Raw genomic sequence first — 26,375 nt, forward strand, 5'->3', positions numbered from 1 at the left:
TCTAAAATCTACATGATTCATTTCTCTTTAATAGAAACTTTTCATTCAAAGAAATTTCCTACCACATTCTAATCACATTTGCCAAATTAACACTCCAGCCAGCAACAACATGAAAATGAAATAACAAAGAATCTAAATAAAAGTAAATTTTTACCATTTCATTAATGATGAATCACCTATTCGGATCGGTAGGGAGCATCATTCAGGAAAAGTGTGACTAGACTCTCAGTATAAGTGACTACTTCTAGGACATCGTAGAACTTGTCAATGAGGGAATGCCTTACCGTTTTACTCTCCACATTATACACCACCAAATGCGGTTCATTAACCAAAAACACTTCATTTCTCTTGGAAATACACAAGGGTGTCTCAATAAAGCTATACATTGGAACATGTAGAGTGGGTAATGAAAACAATTTAGACCAAGACTCTTTTTTTCCATGTTCCTTCATCACCCATACATCAATTTTCATCTCATTCCCACCAAAGTTACATAACAAAGAGAGGCATCCACTTAAAACCCCTATATTTGAACCCATAACCTCCTGCCTAGAACAGGGTACTGATATTTCAGAATAGGTTTCTTTCGATAAATCTAAAGAGATGATACTCTAATATTTATTAAACCCCATATTCATATCTGAATCCCAGTGAAGTGACCCACTAACAAACACACCCATAGAAGTAATAGTAGTGCAATTAGGGTAATCCTCAACTGTCTTCCATGAATCACTCTTTAACCCATAAATCTTAACTTCAGTTTCAAATGAATATTCAGGAACTTTTAATTCAGTGTAAATAACAACCACCTTATACTCGGAACTACCTTCATCATAGCCAAACCCATAACTTACATCTTGACTTGGACGTTGTATAATGCCAGAATGAGGAAGCCTCTTTGATATCTTTGTAGATGGGTTCCATAAAAATACAACAGAGTTTTCTATAACAATACAAACTAACCCATTCAAGGAACCAACTAAGCCAACCCAGAGCTTTGGGTTCTTCAATGGATAATCGAGGACATGCGTATCAATATGAGATTCTTCATGCAGAACAGACGAGAGAGAACACCATTCTAGAGAACACCGTTCTAGATAAGCAGAAGAACGGGAATTTATAATGATTTTATGATGTGCATAATCTTCGTTTTTGGTGGAAGCTTTTAAATGCTTCTTGACAAATATGGGATCAGAGATCAAAGCACGCCAGGATCTGCAAACACACATGAATTTTAGGAGGAATTTGACGGGTAGTTTGATTAGGATTTCTATAATGATTTCTGTTGGCAGGGAGGCATCGAGATGGTCGGAATGGAAGTGGTCTGTTGTAGGATCTTCACTCTCTGTATTCATGGATAGAGCTGTCAATTGATTGAAAGCGGCTAGGGTTTGGAGGAGAGACAGAAAGTGAGAGACGAGAAAGTAAAGTAACAAATCAGGGTTATTTAAGGGAATTGTATCCCCTCTTATTTATTCAATGGAATCTAATTGATCATACAGGCTCTTATAATACAGATGACAAAATGTTAAGTTTAAAAAAAGAAAAATTGGTAGTTGTTGTTGCTAAGTTTTACTATTTCTCAATAAGGTTGACATCAAGATTGTTTGTTAAACAATTATTGAAAATATTTATTCAAAATTTAGGTAATCATACAAAATTGTGACATGTATTGTATTAAATATGTTTAGATTATAATGTTAAAATAATTTATTATTTATCAAAAACTAATCATTATATCAAATATCATACAAAATTGAAAGTTGTTTTAAAAATTTTAAAATAAAAAATAAAATATTTGATAAACCTGTATAATGAACTCACTGGCGAAAATATAAACAAAATAGTTCATTGTGTGATATTTGATCGAATGAAGAATTCACTTGAGGGCGGCTGAGTCAAGTTTCCATCTGACCGAGGGATGGAAACCCTAAGTTAAGTTCCTTGCATGTTAGACCGATATTTGTATATTTAAAATTATTGTTTTCTGCACCATAAGGTTATCCTTTTAGAGCTATATTTTTGCACTCGGTGCTCATCTAGGACCAAGAAAATGGACATGTCGCTGGTTGCATTTTCTACACCCGATGATAACTTAGGACCGAGAAAGTACACATGTTGTTGGTTGTTTCCTGCACCCGATAAGAGACCAGAATCGAGAGTCCTTGCACCCTTCCTTGTGCACCCTATAGATGTCTGTTGCACTCGATGAGTCTAGGATCGATGCTTGTTATTGTTGGAAGCCGAGGGATGTTGTCTAATGTTGGAGACCGAAGACCGATGTTGGCTGTTTTGGAGACCAAGGCCCAATGATGGTTGTTGTTGGAGACCGATGATCGATGCTTGTTGTACATGGGGACAAAGGACTGACATGTTGTGCGTTGTTCGACTGAGGACACATCTTATGATAGAGAGGAGGACCATGACCGAGGCTGACTCCTATTCTCCACCTAGCTATGACCGAGTTGGTTCACACCTAGACTAAAATCAGGTTTTTGCGATCTTGGAGGCTAACCACAATCCTTTGGACGACATAAGCATTGATGTTAAATTTGCTTGGAAGATTCAGGTAAAAAAATAAAATAAATAATTTAGTTCAATATAATTTAAGAAATATTAGAACATGAACAATTTACTTGCAGAGAGACATGGCCGAGAGAGGACACAGCCTTGAAAGTATCAAAGCAAGTATTGAAGCTCGAAAATCCGACTTCGATGCTTACGTACATTGGTAAGTATGTGTCGACTATCGTTGTGTTTAAAAGACTCTCATTAAATCGATCCCCTAGTTTAACATGAAATTTTGCAGACCCACAAAAGCAATATGCAGATGCAGTTATAAAAGTATTACCAACCCAACTAATCCCAGATGACAATGGGGGAAAAGTTTTAAGAGTTAGACTTATAATGAAAGAAGGCATAAAGAATTTCAATCCAGTCTATCTCTTTGATGAAGGCTCCACCATTTCATGGATTCCATGTGGAGGAAAACTCACTTGTTCTTACCCAGGCATCAAATTCACAAATGGACCCGACACTTACTTTGGCCAAGAGGTACCTTTTTTTTTCAATCTTCAAATTACCCCTCCTTTATCAACATAAATTTATACATGATCATTTCAGGTATCTGTATTGGAGATGGATGGTCAGTTTGATAAATTAGATGAACTAATTTATGTTGAGAGTCATTTCAGGTATCTGCTTGCTACAATGCATTCTCAAATTTAATGAAACTTCGTTTTAATGTGTTTACTTCTCTTATGATGAACTAGAATCTTGTAGAGAGAAATGACTGACTTGTTATCAACAAATAATATGAATTTCAACTATTTACCACCAACTAGCTCGTCGATAAGATGACTAAGTCAGACATCTTGACATGTCGCTATCGCCGCTACGATGTACTTGCCTCACATTAAGATAAAGCAACAATCGTCACATTAAGTAGATTGCTAAAATGAAAGTTTGAAAACTTAGACTAAATTTCTATGGTTCTTTTTCTTATGGCAGGTTATTAACCCCACATATTTTAAGGGAAATTTGATGAAATGACCAAAGTTCTTATTTGGGGAAATGACCCGCGCCCAATAAAACTTGCGGAAATGACCACGTCCCCTGTGTTATGACGAAAATACTCGTCGCGTAAAGCGATGTGCGTCGCGTGACGCGATGGAACTCTAATTCGTTGGAGTCTCACGATGGCGGTTGTGTCTCGCGATGGCATGCTCGTCACGCGACAACACACTTGACGAATATGAAACCCTAATTTGTTGGAGTCTCACGATGGCGGTCGCGTCTCGCAACGATACACTCGACGAAAGCGTCGCGTAACGCGACGGGAGTATATTTGTTAGAAAAATATGAAGTGGGCATTTGCGAAATTTTTATTAGGCGCTGATTATCTCCCCAATTAAGAAGGCAATTATTATTTATTATGGTCTTTTAATCAAATTTCCCTTTTAAGAAACCTAAAGAATTCCATCAACCTTTTATGCATATTATCACTTAAATAGTCTTTGCTGGAAATATTCCAGCGCCGTGAGTGTGAGTGTGAGTGTCCTTTTGTTGAATGGATCATTAACCATGGTTCTTTTTCAATATCTTTTATCTTCTAATCTTATTTCTTCGACATGAATAATTAATCACCTAAACAACGTTTTGCGGAGATAAATCTAAAATTCTAAAAATTAAATAAATTGTGTCATATTTACCCATTTACTATCTCTTTGATTCCAAATAATTAACAAATAATGTCAAATATTATGAATTTAGAATTTGTTGAATTATTATTTAGAAAAACAAGAGAAACAAAATTTTATCTATCAATTTTTTTTTTTTATAATTTTATTATTTCCTTTCTTTAGTTGAGAAATTCTGAAAATATAGTAAATAATTGTTTCTAACCTTTTATGCATAATAAAGCAGCAAGCCGACAATTAGGCATTCCAAATGTTAATTATATAATGGAAAGATGACTAGAGTCTAATAGTGATAACATTGTTGTCCCAACACATGTGAACACAAATGAAGTAATGTGATTCTTTTGAAAAAAAAAGTAAAGTTGAAGAGTGATATATTTGTGGAACCCGGATAATAAAACATTTGATGTGTTAGCATAGTCAACATAAAAATAATAATAACCCATTTTTTTTTTATCTTAACCCATTTTTTTTTTTATCTTAGCATAAATATGTAGAACATTGATCATCTTGTAATAAACATATAATCACTTTATAAATAACGTACAGGAATTAATTCATTAGAGGAATGTTTCCAATAAAAATTGTTTGGTCTTGCATGTCAAATAATAATAGACCAACTTCATAATCTTAAAATGAAAACGACAAACATGAAACAACTATATTCTTATAGGTTATCAACACGATATGGTTATATAAACCATCCTACTTCTCTCGAATAAATCCTAATTAATAGTAACAAATATTTATTTAAATATTTTATAATATTTTTCCAAATTTCTATTATAATAACATTAACTTTATTAATTTTAACCTTTTTTAAATTAGATGTAATCAAATTATTTATTATTATTATTATTATATATATATATATATTTATAAATGTTACTTTTTTTTAATATTTTTTTATAAATAATCAAAACCATATTATACGCATTAAGAATATACATGAATTAGTTATTTAATATTTTTGTAGTTTTTTAAAGTTATTCATCTTTATTTTTATATATATATATATATATATATTTTGTATCATTAATTATTTACTTGAATAACATAAATTACTATGATTTCAATAAACACCAGACAGACTGAAATATTATTTATATTTACCCTGCTGCATTTAAATATAAAGGAAATATTTCCAAAATAACTAAAACTACCTAGATAGATTATATATATAAGTTGACGGACGAAATATTATCCATATATATATATATATATATATAAGCTGCTCCGGTACCGACATATTGTATTATCCGAGTGCCTTTTTCTCCAAGCTATATTCTAATCTCAGAGTGCCTTTATCTCCAATCTATATTCTAATCTCAGAGTGCCTTTATCTCCAAGCGATTCATCCAACCAGAGACGAACGAAGAAGATCATGACGAAAGAGACGCTGGAAACTGATGGGAGAAGGAATAATAGAGGCCAAGGGAAGAAGAAGATCGAGATTAAGCGAATCGAGAATAAATCTCAAAGAATGGTCTGTTTTTCTAAGCGTAAAGCCACTCTCTTTCAAGTTGTGACTCAATTTCGACAATCTACGGGACATCAAGATGTTGCCGCCGTAGTCTTCTCCCCTGCCGGTCAAATGTACACCTCCGGCAACAGCAGACCCGCTTTTGACGTTGTAGTTGACCGAATTTTGCAACTTTCTGATCCTTCCACCGTAGAGGATATCAAGGGTGACGATTCCGACGATTCTGGGTTTCTGATCGGATGGATTTTGAACAGTATGGGTTTCGATGATCTTGAGTTGCAGGATTTGGAACATTTGGCCGCGATGAAGATGGATTTGGAGAAGATGAAGTGCGAAGTGGACAAGCGTATATCTCGTTAGGGATCTTCATGCTGATATGATTTTAGAATCCTTTCTTTTTTTAATATTTTTGTAGTTCTTACTTTCTGAACTTTGAAGTGTAATAATGGAACTTTATGTCTTATTGAATTTCTTATGAATGCAAGGGTTTGGTTAAGATTTAATTATGATTTAAAGTTTAAGAATTAAGATTTAAAATGGGTTGAAAGTTAAATTTTATTCCTCCTATTTTAAATAAAAATAAAATAAAATTCTTAAATAGGGTTTAGGAAAACTAAAGGACTAACACTAAAGTTTACGATCCAAACGAAATCACAGTTATTATATTGAATTTTAACAAATATTGTCAAACAAATTATACAAATAAAATAAAATTAATTCATTATATTACATACAACACCTTTACTATATACGATTATGCCTGTGGCCTAGCAAAGACTAAAAAGATAAACTCAAGAACATTAATTCATTCATAAATATCACTTAAAATTAAATTTATAAGATGTCTTAACCATCTTCGTTCTTTATTTTCAAAAATTAGTTTAAATTTAAATAGTTTTATAATATTTAAAAACTGTTAGGATCGAAGACAAAAGTAGAAGGGGGAGTTGAATACTGTTGTTTTATTTTATACTTAAATGCGATTTTAATCCTGTTAAGGATTGAAAATCTGTTTTTATTTTTGGACAAATCGTAGCAAACTCTTGAACGGTTTAAGTGCGAAAAATGTTTGCAGGATTTAAAGCGGTAGATATAATAATGAATGAAGCAATGAAAAGACAACACAATATTTTATGAATGTTCGGAGATAAAATTTTACGTCACCCCTTCTTCTGTTTACAGAGTAATAAAATGAATGAATTATTACTAAAAGATAATGAAGTCATTATAATGGAAAGATGACTAATCTCTAATAGTGATAACCTTGTTGTCCAAACACATATGAATACGAATGAAATTGTGGAAGATTTAAATTTATCATTTGTTTCTCAATACAAACACACTTACACTTATGCAATTCTTTTGAAAAAATTAAAGGTGATAAGTATTTGTTTGATAGTATTACAGATTTGATGTGATAGTACAGTGGAAGGTTAATGATGGTAGCAACATACACATAAAAATAATAATAACCCAAATCACTTTATCGTAGCAAAACATCGATCATCTTGCAATAAACCTAGCTAATATATACATAACCTAAAGCTAGAACAGACGAAATTCACAATAATACAATGAAAACAAAACACATGAAACAACCATATTCCCATATGTCATCAACACGACAACAGTCAAACAATCTCACTTCTCCTGACAAATCCTACTTAATAGTAACAAACTTTTTAGTCCCATGTTTCGCCCAATTATTCTTCAAATCAATTGGGTGAGAAAGATCACCACCCTCAGCCACAAATTTACACAACAGTTTCCCATAAGCTCCATTACTCATTTTCCTACCAGCCATTCTAGCACCAGGCCTAGTCGAGCTCATCGGAAGTGGATATTCAGACATATTTGTTGTGCAACAAGAAGATTGCCAACCGCCAGCACCCCATTTGTAGCATCCGCGAGCAATTCCAGTACACGAACAATAAGGAGAAGGAACACCCGAGAAATTTATACTACTAGCCTCAGGAAAAACAATGTTGAGATTCTTTCTCTCAATTGTTGTTCCTGGTTCAAGCGATTTCTTAGGTTTCTTAGAACCTGGTCTCATTTTTGGCTGTTTGGGAGTTAGAGTATCGTCAGAGATATTTTTCAAACACTTGGTAGGCGGTTTCCTTTTCTTGGGCTTTGTTGTTGCAGGCTTATGGTTCTTTTCAGGCTCAGTTGGTGATGGTGAAGTGGTGATTGTTTGGAAGGGAACGGGGATCAGAGCAGGTTTGAGATCGATCTGACTTGCTTGGAAAGTGTTTAAGCTGATCTTAGTTGCTGAAAAGAAGTTTCCAGGATGAATCCATGAGAAATGAGGAACAGATCCATCTGTTGGGTTCTGATATCAGAGGATTTCAGTTATGGTAAGATCCCATCTTCATAACTTTTCTTATTTGGGGTTTTTCTTGAATAACCTGATCATATATTGGAATGTGAACAAACCCAGCAGCAGAACAAGATAATAATGATTTAGACAAGGAAGAAAAACGAGAATTGTAACCTAATAATGGTGGCAGAAACAATCCGAGACCAAAATGCATTGTAGACGAAGCATTTTATGATTTCAATAAAAGCATATTAGTGAAATAGTCAGAACTAAACACCAAACCCTCCACCATTTCTAGAAGATCACAGCTAGCTTAATAATAAACGATGGAGAAACAAAACAATGATTGTTCAGAACTAAGAGGGATTTGGAACTTACAAATGCAAGTCAAGAAATCCGCTGTCGATGTCTTTCTCTCTTCTTCGCTCCTCTCCTCACGCTCGAGTGTGCAAAATGTATGTTTTTGTTTAGGTTCGCCCAAATCTCGAGACGGATGGAGTTACTGAAATTTGGATGGAGATGGGAACTGAGAGTCACGCTCTTTGTGAGTATTTCGTCATCACGCTCCAAATCGCTGAAACTATATTCTGAATTATGATAAAAATCACATTTCATTTAAGGAATTTTTAACAAATTGTCATCCTATTATAGATTATGATAAAATATTATGTTCTTAAAACATCCTATTCTTAATTTTTTTTCTTATCTTTTGGCTAAGTTTTATTTTAGTTGCAAGAAACCTGTAAATAGCAACATGTGAAACTATTGAAGGTCACATTACACAAAACCTTAAAATATTAACATCTAACAAACAAACTTTTAAGGTTAATTACAACTCAACTTCAACTACCAAACATAGGGGATAATGGCGAACCGTTTACGAGGATAGTTATTAAACTTGCGGATGTACCATCTATGCGTTTCTGCCGCTGCAAATGCAAGATTCGCTACCTGCAAAAAGCCCTATAATTAAGACACTCGCAAAACAAAAATAAAAAAAAAGGAAAATAAGAAAAGCTCATTTCAGAAGAAAATACCACAAATGCGAGAAGGAGCCAAATAGTGAGATCCGATGAACCGCTAGCAACCACAATCCCAGCATATATGACCTTCATTAGAAATAACCACAGCATAAAATTACATGACTAACAAAACAAAATAAAAAACTTCAGAATTGAAAAAATATGCAGAAAGTGAAATGGGATTTACAATTTCAGACAGATAATGGGGAGATGAAACGTATTTGAACCAGTCTCCATGAGGAATTACATACTCGTCTTCTTGACCCGGTCTCTTCCTCAACGAACCCTGATTAAGAGATCAAACTTCTTTTGAGCACATTCTCTTCCAAATACGCTAATAATTATAAATGTCAAATGACACTTACAAGAATTTCGTGACAAGTGCGCTGATGAAGCCAACCCCAGAAGAAAATCACCATTCCAATCCAAGAATACCATTTTACAGTCAGAATTAGAATCAGGAGTTCCCATAAGTTAAATTCAGTTGTTGATGTGACATGGCTTTCTCTAACCATAATAAACTGAAACACTTGATTCTTCATAAACTTAAATACTTCTGGTGCAACTGAACAGCAAAGTGACAAAGGTGCAGCAATATAAAAACTAAACCAAGAAACAACCCCAAAAAAAGAGAAGATTAGTGAAGGTTTTTGACAACAACAATGCATATACGTTAGTGAAGACGACATTAGCTAAAAATACTTGTATAAGCCATTTAACTATAGGGCCTTGAAAACACTTTCTGGAGCTGGGTTTGAACCAGAAAACATCTAACAAATTTATCAATATATGTTATAAAGTGATGTTCCATAACATTATGTCATCTAAATAAAACATTTTCTAGTCCAAACCCAGCTCCAGATCCAGATGGGCATGTTCAACCTAAGGAGACTATAATGAAATATGAACGACACGTCACATATAGGCAAGAGAATCATTTCTCTATAGGATAACTCTGCATTACAACTGGAGGTTGATCTTATTGACTATATGGGAGATTAGAGAGGATTGAGGTTTTTATGTCTCCGGGGTCATCCTCATGAGTTGGGTCTTGATTCCGTTTTTTTGCATTCTATTTTTGTTATATGGATTCTACTTTGGAAGGGTAAAGATTTGTTCAATTATATAGATTTACCCTTTTTCATATCTCACTTTTGGAGGTCATGTGTTGTAATTGATCATACTAATTTCTTCCATAGATTCTTCTCAAAAAGCTATAGTCAACCTAAACCCTACAAAATGACTTGATTTGTAATGGTCTCTTATCAAGATACTTCTACTTCTGATTTCACTATCAGATTCTACAGTAACCCTGATTTTCAATAATAACAGATATCCTAAAAGAACTCTCACATGTGATAATATCTACACTCAATGATGAAAACAGAACTTTCTCCAAAATCAAACCACTAATCAAACAATTCTAATAAACTTCAAACCACTAATCAAACAATGTTTAACAAGAAAAAGACTCACAATATGCCGGCGAGGAATGCAAAGATGTGCATCCGAGCTTTAGGACTATAGTTGAACACATATATTGTTTCAATGAGACGTCTCACTACTTGAGTTTCCATCAATACAAGCAGGAATATAGACCGCACAACAATATCCCTATGATCAACCGAGGTTGCAGCATATACGTGGTGTTTAGAGCTGCTCGATCCAGTCAGATGGCTTGCAACAGAAGATAATTCCAATGGCTCATACAGAAACAGAATAGTCTGATATGCATAAAAGGAAGTGGTTGCAAGCAAGAAGGTAGTCCAAGTCACCCCCAAGTATAGAAAAGGCAGAAATGTTTTTGTGGCAAAGTGAAGCTCTGAAAAAACCCAACAATTGGAGTATGACAATGAATTAGCAAAATCATGAAAATCAAGTCATAAATGATCAAGAAAAACATACATATGAAGATGATTGCATGATCTTCCCCCTCTTAGCAAATCCGAGCAAGAGTTGGTGAAATGATTGAAGCTTAGATGATGGTAAGGATGCAACAAGGATAGGAAGTATGGCTGCAACCCATAATGCTCTCAATAAAAAGGTTAATCCAATCTCCATCACCAAATTAGAGAATTGTGTTTCCTGCAAATTGGGTTATTGGGTTAGGTCAAGTAGTGTAAGCCCTAGAATAGAAATATAGAGAATGGCCTGACATCATCTTCTTTATATGTAAACCTAACATCATTGACAATCCCAACATAAGAAGACCTAGACAAAAAAAGACAACTAATTCAAAGAACCCATAAAAATGAAGCAACTCAAACAGAGAGAGTGATATACCATACAGAAGGAAAAGGGAAATTTGTACAGATCTGTCTGGAGTACCTTAGTGATTGTTAGTGAGATTCAAATCATGGGGTTTCAGTATCATCGTCTTCAACAAGGTAGGGAAAAGAAATGAATAGTGATAGTGTTGTTAATTTCCGCAGCTGGGTAATAAAAAGGAGAAGGGGGGGTTGATTTTACTCTTCGCCATTGTCTGTTGAGGAAGAAATCAATACTGAGAGGGATGTGAACAAGACGGAAGACGATCGCCTTTAATATTTTTTATTTATTTATTTTTTCTGTAAACTTAATAAATATAATGTTTTTATTAAGCAGAAAACAAAATAAAACACGCGGCAGTGAATTAAAAATGACGTGTTACTTTTCAGTGTACTTCAAAACAGAGTATGAAAAGTCTAGTCAGATGGATTAGTTACACTTATTTTTTATTTTATTGGGTAGTGAAATAAAGAGCGGTGGTTAACCCATAGACGGGTTTGTCTATCAAAACCCATCGTTTGACGGGTCGACGGTGGGACGACCCACCATTCTGACGGGCTGAAAATCCCCAACTCGAACAGTTTTCCAAACTAACCTTGTTTGGCGTTCACTTTCCCAAACTAACCTAGTTTGTTCATTTATTCCCAAACTAACCTAGTTTACTATTCAAACTAATTTTTTTTTTTTTTTTTTTTTTTACATTTCAAATTTAAATTATTATTTATATAAACTAAATTATTTATATTTTGATATATATTTTAAATTATTATTTTTATAAATTTGATTATTTATATTTTGATATATAATTTAAATTATTTTTTTATAAATTTAATTATATATATTTTAATATAAATATATATATATATATATATATTTACATTTCAATTCTCATTTATATAGTGTAATAAATATTTTCTTTAATATTTTAATAAATAATTGATAAATACTAATAAATTTAAAATATTTTAACCATAATAATATAATAATTAAATATTCTTAAAAACTATTACAATCATCATTTATCTAAATTATTGACGATTTTGCTCAGGACAACGTTGGCTACGTCTCGTATGACCTTCTTGGCCACATCTCCCACAAATGATGGTTCTTCGTGGGTTATCCATTTCGGTTCGAATACGCTGGCTTTGATCTCGTTGGTTTTCTTCTTTCTCAAATTTTCATTGGGAACAAGATTACCATATTTCTACCAATCATGTGCTATTGGGAACGTCCAATATGATTCATTAGGTATGGGGTGAAAATCATACTGCCACATCTCAGAAAGTGTTGTTAGATTGTGATATGTATCGATGTATTTAACCCAATCGAGATTGCACACTATACAACCAGCAACTATATGTGAACATGGAGAGTGATACCGGCACCAGGGGCGGAGCCAGGATGAAAAATTACCCGGGGCTGACTCCAACTTTAATCTCAGATTTAACTTTTATGTTTTGCTTTTTTTTCAATAAAATTTCTACGATTATTAGAAGATGAAAACTCGTCATGCCCTCTCAATGCACACGTTTACAAAGTGAGCCACCAGGTACTTTCAATAGTTGCTGTAAGCCGTAATCTGTTATTTTGTTTCTCATATGAAGACTATGCATTTAGTACTTTGTCAATATGACAAGGATATTCATTAGATTATCAAGATATTCAACTTTCCTATTATGCGGTGAAATATTATATCCTATATGCATAACAAAAGAGCATCTATCCTCATCATTAACTCGCTTTCAATATTTGAATCCATCTATTGTAAATGTAGGTTTTTGGGGTTGCTTATGTTAAAACAAGAAATATGGGAAAGAAAAAGCAGCATCTTTCAAAGGAGAGTATTCTAACTAAGTAAATTTCTTAATCAATGACTTTGGAACCGTCGATTTTGATTTCCAAATTTGGTCGGCGGGTACTCATCCTTAATAGGTTGATATGACCCCATCTTGATATAAGCTCGTCTAATTTCATCCCTTTGATTAAAAGGATATTTCCATATCGGAATACGTAATGTTGGATCAAGTTTAAGAGAACTTACATCAACATCAATTTTAAGAGATTTGTTAAGTTCTTGAGTAGGGATATCAAATTCTTTATTTTAACTTGTTTATTTATTATATAAATATAATTTTAAAATAAATAATATTATTATATGATTTACAAAATATAAATAAATCTTATTTATATATTAATTAAAATAAAATAAATGTGAGGTCAGGGTTTGATCACTTGACCTCATATTCACATTTCAATAACATAGCCAACTGGACTAAGACTCACATGTCAAACACATATATAAAATTTTTCTTTTAGTATTTTAGGTGGGGCTGGAGCCCACCCTAGCCCATGGGTGGCTCCGCCCCTGACCGGCACCATTTTCCACAAGAACAAAAACCTGTACATAGGTCAATGATATGTTTGTTGCCACCTTTCCAAAAACCATTATTAGTTCTGTAACGTGCAGTAGTCACCTCAAAGATTCCAGTTTGCTCATTGTATGGAATAACTGTGTGTGATGATGCCTTACTTTCTATATTTTCAAATAATTTTCTTGACATATTGCAATAAGTATGTCCATTTTGAAGATCATTCAAAGTTTGAGTACGCCTTTCTGCAACAAGTTTTACAGAGCGATAATATATATATTCCACCATTGACGTGATCGGAAGAAAACGAGCAGACCTTAAGATACCATTGAAACTTTCGACCATATTTGTTGTTGCTTGACCGTAACGATATCCTCCATCGTGAAACATAGTCCACATCTCTAATGGAATATTTCGTAACCATTTTTCAGCATCGGGATTAAGCTCTTTGATTTGTCTCATCGCATCTTCGAATTTTTTCACTTGACTATTATTTCCGGCCACCCAACATAACATCTTCAAATGTGATCCAGGATAAGCTGAACTAAAATTACTACGGACATGGTAGAGACAAAAACGATGTATACCAATGTCTCCAGTGAAGCCATTTTGTTCTTTCTTCATTGCTTCAATGATTCCAGCATGACGGTCTGAAATTATGCACACTCCCGTTCTACTTCGACATATAAATCTACGAAGGCGACGTAGAAACCATGACCAGTTGGCAGTTGTTTCTTCATTGATTATAACATAAGCAAGTGGGTATTGATGGTTATTAGAATCAGATCCCATTACAATTAATAATTTCCTGTTATATCTTCCTTTCAAGAATGTACCATCAATACTGATAACTGGCCGAGCATGTTGCCACCCATCAGCTATCGGTTTGAATGCCCACCATACACGCTTAAACACCGACGTGTGGAGTTTTGTAACATCGACCACAGCTTCAATCGAAGCACTCGTTCCTGGATTAAAATGCATCAAAGCACTTAAAAATTTAGGAAGTTTAGAATAAGATCGTCCAATCACCATACACCTCCGATATTGCCTTTTGTTTTGCCAACCAAGCCTTCTTGTAGCTAACATGATATTTATACATTGCCAGTATTTGATTCCTTATGTTATTTACTTTCTAGTATGGCCCCTCCATTATCTAAATATGTAAATTTAAAATAATAAATAACAACTCAAAATATATAAAAGATCAACAATATTAAATATAAAAAATATTCTTACTTGTTGCTTTATAACACTTCCAATCATTTTTGAACTAAGTTTCTTGTGGCCTCTTTGGATTGTTCTCAAAAGGCAGTTATGTTGAGCAGGAAGTTTAGTGATTTGAAAGTATCCAGATCGCTTACTTTTTATAACTCGAATTTTCCACGGACATGTAACTATAGTACATTTTGCCTCATAAAGCACCGTAGTGCTCTTTAAAACATGATAATTTCTTGATTCTCTTATGTGGCTTGATTTTATTGCATCTATTGCAGTTTGTTTATCTACAAAACATTGACCTTCAAAAAGATCATTGTTAAGCGAATTAAAATTAGGAAAATGACCTGAATTATTCATGGCAACATTGTTGAGGATCTCCTCTATTGTAAACCATGGCACATTAGGAATATGTCCATCCATATTTGTTGGGTCATTAGTCTGAATATTCTCTTCTTCACCGTCACTATTACTTGTTGAATCCGAGTCCTCTGCATTGTAATCACTACCACTTTCATCGCTTTCCATCTCCGGGTTTGAATTAAATCCACCAGCTTCACTTAAATTGTAAAGTGCATTAGATATTGTCACTCCATCATTAATAATTTCTTCCATCTGAATTTGTTGTGACTCATGAAAACTTGTCGAGAAATCAATTCTTATTTCATTAGTTTGACTAGGACCAACATCAGTATATTGTGTTTGGAAAAGATTATAATCACCATAATTAGAGTAATTGCATCATTTGTTTGAATTTTCCATCTACAAAAATACAATAATAATCATTATTAGTAATAAGTATTAAATAAATTAAAAAAACACCAAAACAACTAAAAGTTAGAGAGAAGAACCTCTTTGTTTGCTTGCTTTCTTGTTTTCTTGTTTTTTCTTGTTTGCTTTTTTGTTAATATTTTTATGTAACGGTTTAATATTTCCATTGCACTACATTAATTACATAGCATATAACCACCACATTTAATGTTTTATTAACTTTCCTACTAACTACCCAATATATTTAATGATTCATTAACCTTCCTACTAACCAACTAACATATTTAATGATTCATTAACTTAACACATATTTTTTTACAACCTTTAAGTTAGGAAGACAACATATTAAAAATTGATAAAATTTTTATTGTAAAATTATATCACAATGAAAAGTTGTCAAAATTATTTTAATAAAAGACAGCCCAATAAATATAAATAATAATTTGAATAATAATAAAAAAATTTTATAGGGATGAAAATCATACTTCCACATATATATATATATGTAAATATATATATAATAAATTTGAAATTTAAATATATATATATATATTTATATTAAATTATAAATAATTAAATTTATAAAAAAATAATTTAAATTATATATCAAAATATAAATAATCAAATTTATAAAAATAATAATTTAAAATATATATCAAAATATAAATAATTTAGTTTATATAAATAATAATTTAAATTTGAAATGTAAAAAAAAAAAAAAAAAAACTGAGTTTGAATAGTAAACTCGGTTAGTTTGGGAATAAATGAACAAACTAGGTTAGTTTGGGAAAGTGAACGGTAAACAAGGTTAGTTTGGGAAACTGTTCCCCCAACTCAACCCAACTCAACTCAATCCAAGGTGAGTTGCGGGTTAAGCGGGCCTCTCACTACAAATAAAAATAAATAAAAATCATTAATAGTTTTAGAAAATAAGAGTTCAAGAACATGATTAAATAGTCAAAATACACACCAAACAAAATTTTTGTCTATCGTTACACATTAACTGACCAAATAATTCAACAAAGTAACTAAAATTTGAAAAATTCATAAAATAAAAATTTCAGTAAAGTCAACATTTTTTAAATATCATCAATCGAGATATAATCCATGTCAAATCCTTTTCCTTCACCGCATTTCTCTTCAATGTCTGCATCAACATCCTCTAGAACATTTGATCATTATTTGGACAATATTGATGTAACTATTACATATGAAATACACAAAATGAAGATAGTTAAAAATTCAAATCAAAATAAACTAATATATGAAGTCACAAGTCACAAATAAGTCAAGAACATAATTAAAATTTGTAAATAAAATTATCGTCCCGATGGACGAAGAATTGAGTATTGACTACTGCAGTGCTTCCTGGGAGAGAAAAAAATAGGGCTATGCGGCATATGCCTATAAGGCTATAAATGATAAATCATATTAGATTTTTTCGCCAACCTACGGGTCAACCCAAGCCCGACCCGCATAGGCCCACGACCCGAGCGGGCTGATCTGTGTAGGCTCACTTCCAAATGGGTTGCTAATATTTCAACCCAACCCGTCTAAATTGTTTGGCGGGGAGGCCAACCCAACGGGCCTAACAATTAACGGCTCTATTGAGATACAATATTTGGAGTGTGGAAGTCTTTTCGTGGATAATACAAATTTTCGGTTGGCGAAGACTCTTCAACTAGTTTTTTGGATGACGTATAGTGTAGTGTCATAAAGTCTTTCGCCCTTTCCTCGATTGCTATATGTAGAGATGTTATAATCAATGAAATGTTTGACGCGAATACTAATAGTTTAACAATGAGAATCAGGCATATAAGAAGACTAAATGTTGAAGAGTTAGCTTCACATGATAAAATGTTGATCTTGGTGCGCGGGGCATAAAGAAGTGAATAATTCTTTGTGTAATATTTTGCGATGACAAAATATTGATAATTTTAAGGTTAGTCAATGTTACTCTTTAATTGCGGAAAATGATCTTTACGATCTCATATGAGAGAAGTTGTGGGACTCTAAGTTCTTATCGAAAATCTCGTTCTTTAGATGGAGTGTCATGCATGGAGGGATTTTGACGGATGATAGATGCATGAAAAAAATGGTATATTATGGCAAGTTGTTGTAGAATGTGTCATAAAGAGGTGGAGTCGACGCATCACTTGCTCTTACATAGTGATGGAGTGATTGTGATTTGAAGCTTATTATGAAACATGACTGATATTCAGTGGGTTATGATAGAATTTATCGTTTGTTGTTGAGAAATGTGAATAGAGACGATGAACTCAATTGATCCGAGTCGTTGGGCCCCTATCCCCCTTATATTCTAGTGGATCATTTGACTTGAAAGGAACCGTAGAACGTTCAATGATTGTTATCGATCGACACTTTTAATTCATAATTCTATTATGTGGTTAAAAACTATCACAATGAAAACAAAATAATAGCAACCATAGTGCAATAAAGACCACAATATCGAAAAATAAGAAAGAACGAAATAACGACACGCGAATCTTACCGCGATTCAGACCAATAATGTCCTACGTTCTGTTTTCGAAGAATCGATTCAATAGAGTTATAATAGGGATTACAAATTCTAACTTTTTATGTTTGTTCTAGACTTTAGTCTCATTCCCTTCTCGTTTAATATATATATGATTTTAAAATCGACAATTTAGGGAAAAGATCATTTTATATCTTTGACATTTCTACCATGATATGATCTCGTGGCGATTAGTTGACATTTCTATAATAATACGATTTGATTGACATCTTTACCATTATATTATTTAATGTCTTTTTTGAATCCAACAGATAATCGTACAAAACCCTAGGTCTAATTCTACATATTATTATGACAATCGGTGAGATTTCATTGGGTAAACCAGTTGAGGCAACTGCGGAACTCATTAATTTTCTTGAAAATCTCTTTGCTTGTTAAAATTTGTTCTTTTTGTTTGATCATTGGTGAATTAGTGTTTTTTTTAAAATATTTTTCTTTCATTTTTTTAATGTTTTTGTCGTTAAGCTTAAACGACTCTAATTTATATTATTTTGCATTAACCATTTAAAAAAAAAATTAAGCTTTCAGAACAATTGAACTATTTAAAACATTTTAAAATATAATTTATTATCTTTAAATAATTAATTTAATTTATAATATGTTATTTTAAACTTTTATTTAAATTTAGATGATTATTGGATAAATTAAATAGAATTTTCTGTTATATTTATTTAAAGTCTTACACAATTAAAATTAAAATGTAAATTTTATTATCTTAATAAATATTATTGACACTTAAATTAATCTAGAAAGTTTTTTTTAATATTAATTATTATCTTAAAGGTTTTTATTAAATTTTACTTTGTTAATGTGAGATTTTTGAATCTTTAATTTATTTCTACAATTTCATTTATATTTGACCATATTTCAAATTTAAATTAGTATTAAATACTTTTTTTAATCCTTATTATATAAATATAATGATTAACAAAATGGTCTATTATTATACTGAATTTATCTATTTCAATAAATTTTATTGATCCATTTAATCGTGAAATATCAACCATATTGGTGACACTACAACAAAAAAGACATATGGCGACGCTTAAAAAGACTTTTGCCAACCCTTAATAGCATCGCTAAAATATTACCGACACTTATTTTTGCGTCGCCAGAAGCAGGGTGGGCGTAAGTTTTAACAACGCTTATTTAAGCGTCGGTACAACTAATTTAAGCGTTGCTAGAAGATAGGACTTTTAACCACGCTTATTAAGCATTGGCAATAGTAACTCAAACGTCACCAAAAGTCTAGGTTATTTTTAAACTATTCTTTTAACAATTCTTTTAAAATTTTATTTATTTACTTTATTTCTAATTTTTTTAAATATTTTGATTTTTTAATTTTTTTTTTATAAATTAAATAAAACACCAACATTTCATAGATAATAAAAAAAAAACTTAAATTATAAAATAAAAGAATATTAATAAGTTAACTTACATATTAATAAATAACATACATGCATTAATTTTTAAATAGTTAATTCCTTTGAGAAGACCTTTACTACTTTCTTTTTTACACTTTAAGACATTTAAGACAGAATCTTTAAGCGATTATCCATCTTTTACAGCATCAACAGGCGATTATTCATCTTTTATAGCATCAACAGTTTGATCAATCTTACACAATATTGCTTACTTGAGTGCTTATATAGTTGTCTCAACTTCTATTAATGCGTCCCCAATTGCTTACTTGAGTGCTTATATAGTTGTATCCTCAGCTTGCTTCTCAACTTCAACTTCTATTAATGTATCCACAATTCTCATTTTCAAGTCAAATAAGTACACAAAAAATGTTGGCAATGGTTTCTAAAAGTTCTATTAAAAAACAAAGTGACATGCATACCTTATTGCACACAAATGCTAGCAATGTTTTCAACTTTTGAACTACAAATGTTGGAAATAGTTTCAACTGTAACAAAAGCTATTTTTAAGTCACATGAGTACACAATAAAAACTTTGCTCTTCTTGGATAGATGATTAACTACCTTTAATAAGACAAGTTCTAATAAGATGAAATCTCAATACTTACTGCCTCAACTTGCTTTCTCCTAATATCATTCAACTCCAAATTAAGGTGTCCCCTGCATATATAAATAAAAATAAAAACTAATTTATGAAACAAAAATAAGGAGTTAATGTTTGCTACGTGTATGTGACAAATATAAGATTCTACCAGAAAACTTTCTATGAAAAATATTATATGACAGAAGCATATTTCACTAAGTTTTTCACTATTTACGTTATTTAGTTTTTTCTCAATTGGCATAACTGTAACCACCACTTGTTAGTATTTCTTTACACTATTAAGTTGAAGACACCTCTACAAATGCTTAGACATGACACTAAGAAATAGTAATAAGTTAACACACTAATTATTCAACAAACACTTATCAGTTCATTAATTATTTTCTTTTATTTAAGAGACTAAGGTTTTCTTCAAGAATCTTACGAATACGTCGTTCTCGATAATGACTTGTGTAAGGTTTACGATATTCGGATGGTTCATTTTTTGTAGTGACTACAAATATTAAGAGAACATTAGAATCAAACATCAATATAAATGAGAAGTAAGAACAAATCGAAGAATTACATACCTTAACTTCCTTCAAATCAAGACATTCTTCCTAAGAGTTATATTTTCTCTTCAATTTCTTGATAGAAATCTACACAAACATACACATCAGACTAATAACAAAAATAATTTTTTGTGTTTAAAGGCACAATGTTGTCAGTTCCTACACCTAGAACTATATGTCACTACACTTATTCATCATCATTGTTCAATATCCCAATTGATTACATTGCATTCTATTTATACTACTATTTTAACCAACTATACTAACTAAACTATCTACCACATACACGTGACATAACCCACCAACGTGATAGTTTTTTATGTTGTGGTTAAACACCAACGTGATAGTTTTTTATGTTATGGTTAAACACCAGTAAAAGAATTAAATAACACACGAAATATTATTTAAAATCAAACCTGGCATCAAATACTGGCCGGTAGTTTTTCTTTTTAAAGTAAAAATTTACATCATAAAAATTGTATGTGTCAAATAATGTAAGTTAGCATTGTGAAGGGGAACTGATAAAATAAGTCATTCTTTTAACCATTTGAAAGTTCAATTGAGTGAGGATTCAGAATAACCTGCGCTCTCATCTTGGACTGAGCATAAACATTCTCCGAGCAATTCAGCTTACTTAACATCGCTTTCCACGTCGTGTTCTTGTGCCCTTGTCTTGTTTCCATTTATTGACAATACCAATTGAGGTTCTATAGCAGGCTTATTATTATTATTATATCTGGTTTCCTATTCATAAATAAAAATTGGATGTTCATCATTAGTATATATGAAACAAAAATTAATTAACAATAAAATCTGATTGATTACCATAGCCTTGATTTTGATGGGTCTAATTGATTCTATCTCTAGTATGGCCCTTCGAACTTCTGGACTTTCTCTTACAAATATTGAATGTACTCAATTACTCAATAACCTGCTTATATATTTTAGATTTTTTTGGTCAATAAGTTTTTAGAGAATTATAATACATAGTCATGAATTTGTTGTTTTCATATACCTCTAATAAGCTCTAATAAGAACGATGCTTTATCTATCTTTTGATCATTTCTGGGGATTAGTTCTCTCAAACTCTGAAATCTGCATGATCCCTATTTCTGATATACTTTATTTGGTAAAAATAAATCGTTACTAAATGTTCTCAGTTAAGTGTTAGTTATACCTATCATTTATATTGCTTCTTCTACAATGCTCTGTTGCGAGATGCTTTGATCTTGGAGTGCTAAGTTTCTGATCATCTCGTTTAGTATCAACAATCACTGTTAAATCACATAATTTAATTAGGTGTATAAAAACAATAAACATAAAAAAATATGTACTTAGTTACTTGTGGGGTTAGAAAAAGGTTCTTCTTTAATGATGAACTCTTGTTCAGCTTCATCATCTTCATCATGGGAGATTTTTGCAGATTTTAACATATCCATGAAACTTTTATTCTTGTTTGCTGACAAGTGTCTGTTTAATATCATCATTACTAATTAATTAAAAAAGAGATTATGGCTAATATAATAAAGCAAGAGAGAAATATGGAAAATTGAGAATAATACATATAAGAAGAGAAAAAAACATATTTAACTGATATTTTACAAGTTCAGATTAACCTAAAATTATCTCTAGAATTTTGTAGAGGATGAAAATAAAAACAACTAATGAAATCTTTATCTTGAAGAAAATTATATGAATTTTGAAGTACAAATACTTGTTAATAAATAGAGTAGTCTGACCCTATTAAAGAATAATTAAAATTAAAATGAATCATTATCTTCTTATTCTCTTTTGTCATTATCTAGTTGTTGTTCTCATCTCTTTTATCCTTTTAAATTTTTATTTCTTGTGTTCTTACTTCTTAGTTAACATGAGACTTAGTAAGAACTTTTTCATTGAGCTACTCGGTTAGGTTCTAAATTATTTCATTTCTTCTTCACTATATACTATTATTCTTCCACAATTCCCCAACAGACCCTACTAGTCACTATATAATCTTCTATTTTTTCTTCTTGTATAATTATGGAAAAAGTTTCCCACTTATACTAAATATTTCAGAAAGTTTCTAATTTTAAGACAAACAAAGAGCACAATAAACAAGTAACACAGACCAAGTAAATCCAGCAATTTAATAAATCAATGTAAATTGGGGAACCAAATAGTTGGGTAAAATTACAGTTAGATATGTCAGCAATTTTAACATAAATTTGTGACTTTGTCAATTCCTAGCATAACTAGAACATACAATATTATGAACTTGTGACTTTCTTCAATTTTGATTTGAGTATAACAAATGATTAACAACTTATTTCAAGTAGACTAATGAAGGGACTAACCTTTTTAGTAGTAGAACCTGTTTTTCGTTGAATGTTCCGCAAAGGTAACTCATTCTTTTTGTGACACTTGTAATAAACGGTTACTGCTGGACACAAGACCCTGCAAAATCAAGCTCTCATATCTCATAACTAAACAACTCTGAAACTACAATATTAATACATCATCTGGCTGAATAATCACTAGGTTTAATTTTAGAACGGTAAGATTTTATTAGTATAATTTTTTGAAACTTCATATACAAGTATTGTGAAAACACTCTGTATAATCACTAAATCGGAACACTAGATAAATCTATAAGGTCTAGGAAAATAAGCATACTGATTATAAATTGAATATTAAGAAAAACTTTTATGTTTTTCACAATTTCTACTGAAGTTAAACCTGTAGTTCAATTTATCCCAATCAGTACGATTATACTAAATAAATCAAGATGTTACTCCAAAGAAGCATTGGAATTCATTTGCTTAAAATTAGTAAAAGCATTTGATGATTAATGAAAGATCCAGTAGAGAAGATGAGAAAATAAATAGCAAGAGAGGTAAGAAATATATGCCTTGGCATCACCGACGGGTAATAATGCACATAACTTCGCTCCTCATGAACTCCCTCAAGCAAGACTAAACCTGCTGAGAAGATTCAACATCCTTATAAACAAAAAAATTTACTCTGGGCTATAGCCCACCCTGGCCCCTTGTGTAGCTCTGCCCCTGGTAGTCATGAAGGTTAGATTAGGGCTTCGGAGATAGAAAGAAAACAAGTGGATAGGTAGCTGACCAGGAGAAGTTGTGATGATATAAATGCATGGACCACAACAGCAACGCATCCATCGAATTTTCAGTAAGGAAAGTAGGTATCGATTTTCAAGCTGCAACAACAGCAACACAACCAGCGATCAACAAAGAATGTGATCGATAAAGAGTGAGACATAATTGAAAAACTCAGAAACGTCCCAAGCAACAATACCTCTCTTCATATTTCTTCTAACATTATTCAAATTTCAATCCATAAACGATACACATACATACATACAAAAACAACAACAACCAAGAAATTTACTCCATAGAACAACAACAATGAAAGAAGAATATTCAGCTTATGAACAAACTATTTTATGCAGTGGCTTGATAATAAGCTTATTAAAATGTGGATCCTCCTAAATTGCATATTTGTCTTACTAGATTTACACAGGCCCTTCCTACTCTACAAACATAACTAAGAACAATTTAAAAAATTGATGAACCAGTTTCATCTAAACCCCTTCCTATCAAAATTTTTCTTCTATCTGCAATCAAACTCCTCTAGAAATAAACGCCAGAATGATCAAATCTAAACAAAGCGATTCCTTATGACACAATAATGAATGTTCAAACCTTTCAATCAATCGATTAAGAAGAAAGCATATGAAAAGAATAAATGAGATGCAAAAATGGACTGATGTAGGAATGGATTGAGATCATCTTAACGTTTCCTTCCTATCTTTGATCTTTCATCTTAACGTTTCCTTCCTATCTTTGATCTTACCATTGTTTATCCTTTCTTTTGTCAGCAATGCCGGTACCTTCGATCTCTGTCTTCGTTGTCTTTCCAGAAGCCTCCTTATAATGTGTTGTTGTTTGGCGATGGAATCTGCTTAGGTTTATGGAGAGAGAAAAGGGAATTGAGTTTTTCTACGAATAGGCTTCTACTTAGGTTTTATGGAGAGAAAAGGGAATTAGGCTTTTCTACTAATAAGCTGATACTCTATATTCCAATTTAAAAAATGGTATAAATTCAATTTTTATTGTTAAACATAATATAATATTTAATTAATTTAATTTTAGTTTATATTATTTTTACTTTTAATTAAAATTAAATAATAATTAATCTAAAGACATTTGTTATTAAAAAAATTAATAATATTATAAAAAAATAACAATTAAATTTTACCGTTAATAAAATTTTAAGTCAAATTTAATTTTAAAAATTTAAATAGTGAAATAAAATATTTATAAAATTAAAAAATGAAACATTAAAATAATAGTTAAATTATAAGGTTGTCAATAAATAGGTATAAAAAAATTAATAATAAAGGTAGTTGAATATGTATAAAGGTTGGCAAAAGTTTTTTTGTTTGACTTTTACCAACACTTAATATGGGTTGGCATATAAGGGTTGCCGAATGCATGTTTTGTTGTAGTGTGAACAAACCCATCAAAAAAAATTCAGTAATATTATGACACATAATTAAGAGACTCAGACAAGTGAATCGGAAGAGTATAAAATATCCGGTCTTTGGTCAGGTCGGTACCATTCATGTCACTATTTTACCGATTTTTGAGGGAGATTTGTTTCCGGTTCAGGGCGATTCTCATTCGAGTCCAGATGCCAGGAATTTTGGCATGGCTAGTGTTACAAGGGAGAATATAGCGAAAAGGATTTTTGCTTAATTTTTTAACCCTTGCACGACTTGTTTCGCGCACCAAAACAATCAACCAACTACCGAGGTTTATTTCTTGCACAGAAATAAACAACTAACTCACAATAATCAATAAGTATGCAAGAAAGAGAACACACAATTACGGCCGTGCCCAACTTTATACTTGTATTAAATCTCACTCAAGACAATATAAAGGGCTCTAAATGCTCAAGGATGCACACAAAATAGACACTCACTAGCTAGGCGGTATTTATCTATCAAAGTCTCTCATAATCGTCTTGTGCAGTTCAAGGGTTATATTTATAGCTAAAGAATAACAATCTGCCTAAGAAAATAACGAACTCAAGGTGTGGGGAATAACTGCTAGGCGGTTGCTGCTAAATCGTGGTTCCTAACTGCCAGTAGTGGCTGCCCACTACTCCAGTCTCACGTTCTTCCTCGGTTTAGTTGCGCCTCAAACTGATGGACATGGGTATAACTGCAAGTAGTGGGCTGTAACCATCCACTATACCCACGTTCTCCCTCGGTTCAACCGCTGCTGACTTTTTCCATCACATCTGCCTATTATGCCGACTTTTCCGGTCCTCAACCCATCATGCTGATATTTTCGGGTTCTCAACATCATGCCGACATTTCCGGGTCCCTCATCTGGTCGCCACCGGTCCTCATTTAACCATCACCAGTCGACTCCGTCTTTTCCGCACTCTATGCACGCATTCTCTCAATGCACTAGACATTGTCACTCTTATGCCCACGTCGCACGCACACGACTCCTCCTAGGCATTCCTTTGGTCATGACCTTCCGCAATCATGCCACGACAAACGCTTGGCTCCAACCT

At 32.1% G+C, this 26,375-nt stretch overlaps 3 protein-coding genes across 3 annotated transcripts; all 3 read right to left on the minus strand.

The window, feature by feature from the left end:
• Positions 1-569: 569 nt before the first annotated feature.
• LOC124929275 (F-box/kelch-repeat protein At3g23880-like) lies at positions 570-1,426 on the minus strand. The gene has a single exon (XM_047469599.1). It carries the CDS (start codon positions 1,353-1,355, stop codon positions 612-614), a length of 744 nt encoding a protein of 247 aa, XP_047325555.1. The 5' UTR covers positions 1,356-1,426; the 3' UTR covers positions 570-611.
• A 5,916-nt stretch (positions 1,427-7,342) lies between these two features.
• Positions 7,343-8,216, minus strand: LOC124930524 (protein BASIC PENTACYSTEINE7-like). The gene is made up of 2 exons (XM_047470859.1): positions 8,091-8,216; positions 7,343-8,014 (listed from the first exon to the last, which is right to left on the minus strand). The coding sequence occupies exons 1-2, from the start codon at positions 8,214-8,216 to the stop codon at positions 7,343-7,345; spliced, it is 798 nt and encodes a 265-aa protein (XP_047326815.1).
• A 567-nt stretch (positions 8,217-8,783) lies between these two features.
• LOC124929274 (polyprenol reductase 2-like) lies at positions 8,784-11,370 on the minus strand. The gene is given in 8 exon segments (XM_047469598.1): positions 8,784-8,953; positions 9,040-9,111; positions 9,212-9,310; positions 9,390-9,627; positions 10,501-10,807; positions 10,810-10,846; positions 10,930-11,109; positions 11,353-11,370. Coding segments are annotated over 7 exon segments (1,014 nt in total). The 5' UTR covers positions 11,086-11,109; positions 11,353-11,370; the 3' UTR covers positions 8,784-8,848.
• Between the last annotated feature and the right edge of the window lie 15,005 nt (positions 11,371-26,375).

The sequence above is a fragment of the Impatiens glandulifera genome, chromosome 3, assembly GCF_907164915.1.
Source record: "Impatiens glandulifera chromosome 3, dImpGla2.1, whole genome shotgun sequence".
In the NCBI taxonomy this organism is placed as follows: Eukaryota; Viridiplantae; Streptophyta; class Magnoliopsida; order Ericales; family Balsaminaceae; genus Impatiens; species Impatiens glandulifera.

What these genes read in the sequence shown, in the direction of transcription:
- LOC124929275 (XM_047469599.1), bottom strand. Translation starts at nt 1,355, where the DNA reads ATGAATACAGAGAGTGAAGATCCTACAACAGACCACTTCCATTCCGAC.
- LOC124930524 (XM_047470859.1), bottom strand. Translation starts at nt 8,216, where the DNA reads ATGCATTTTGGTCTCGGATTGTTTCTGCCACCATTATTAGGTTACAAT. An exon ending in ACATTCCAATATATGATCAG is followed by an intron (nt 8,015 to 8,090) that starts GTTATTCAAGAA and finishes CTCTGATATCAG; the next exon opens with AACCCAACAGATGGATCTGT.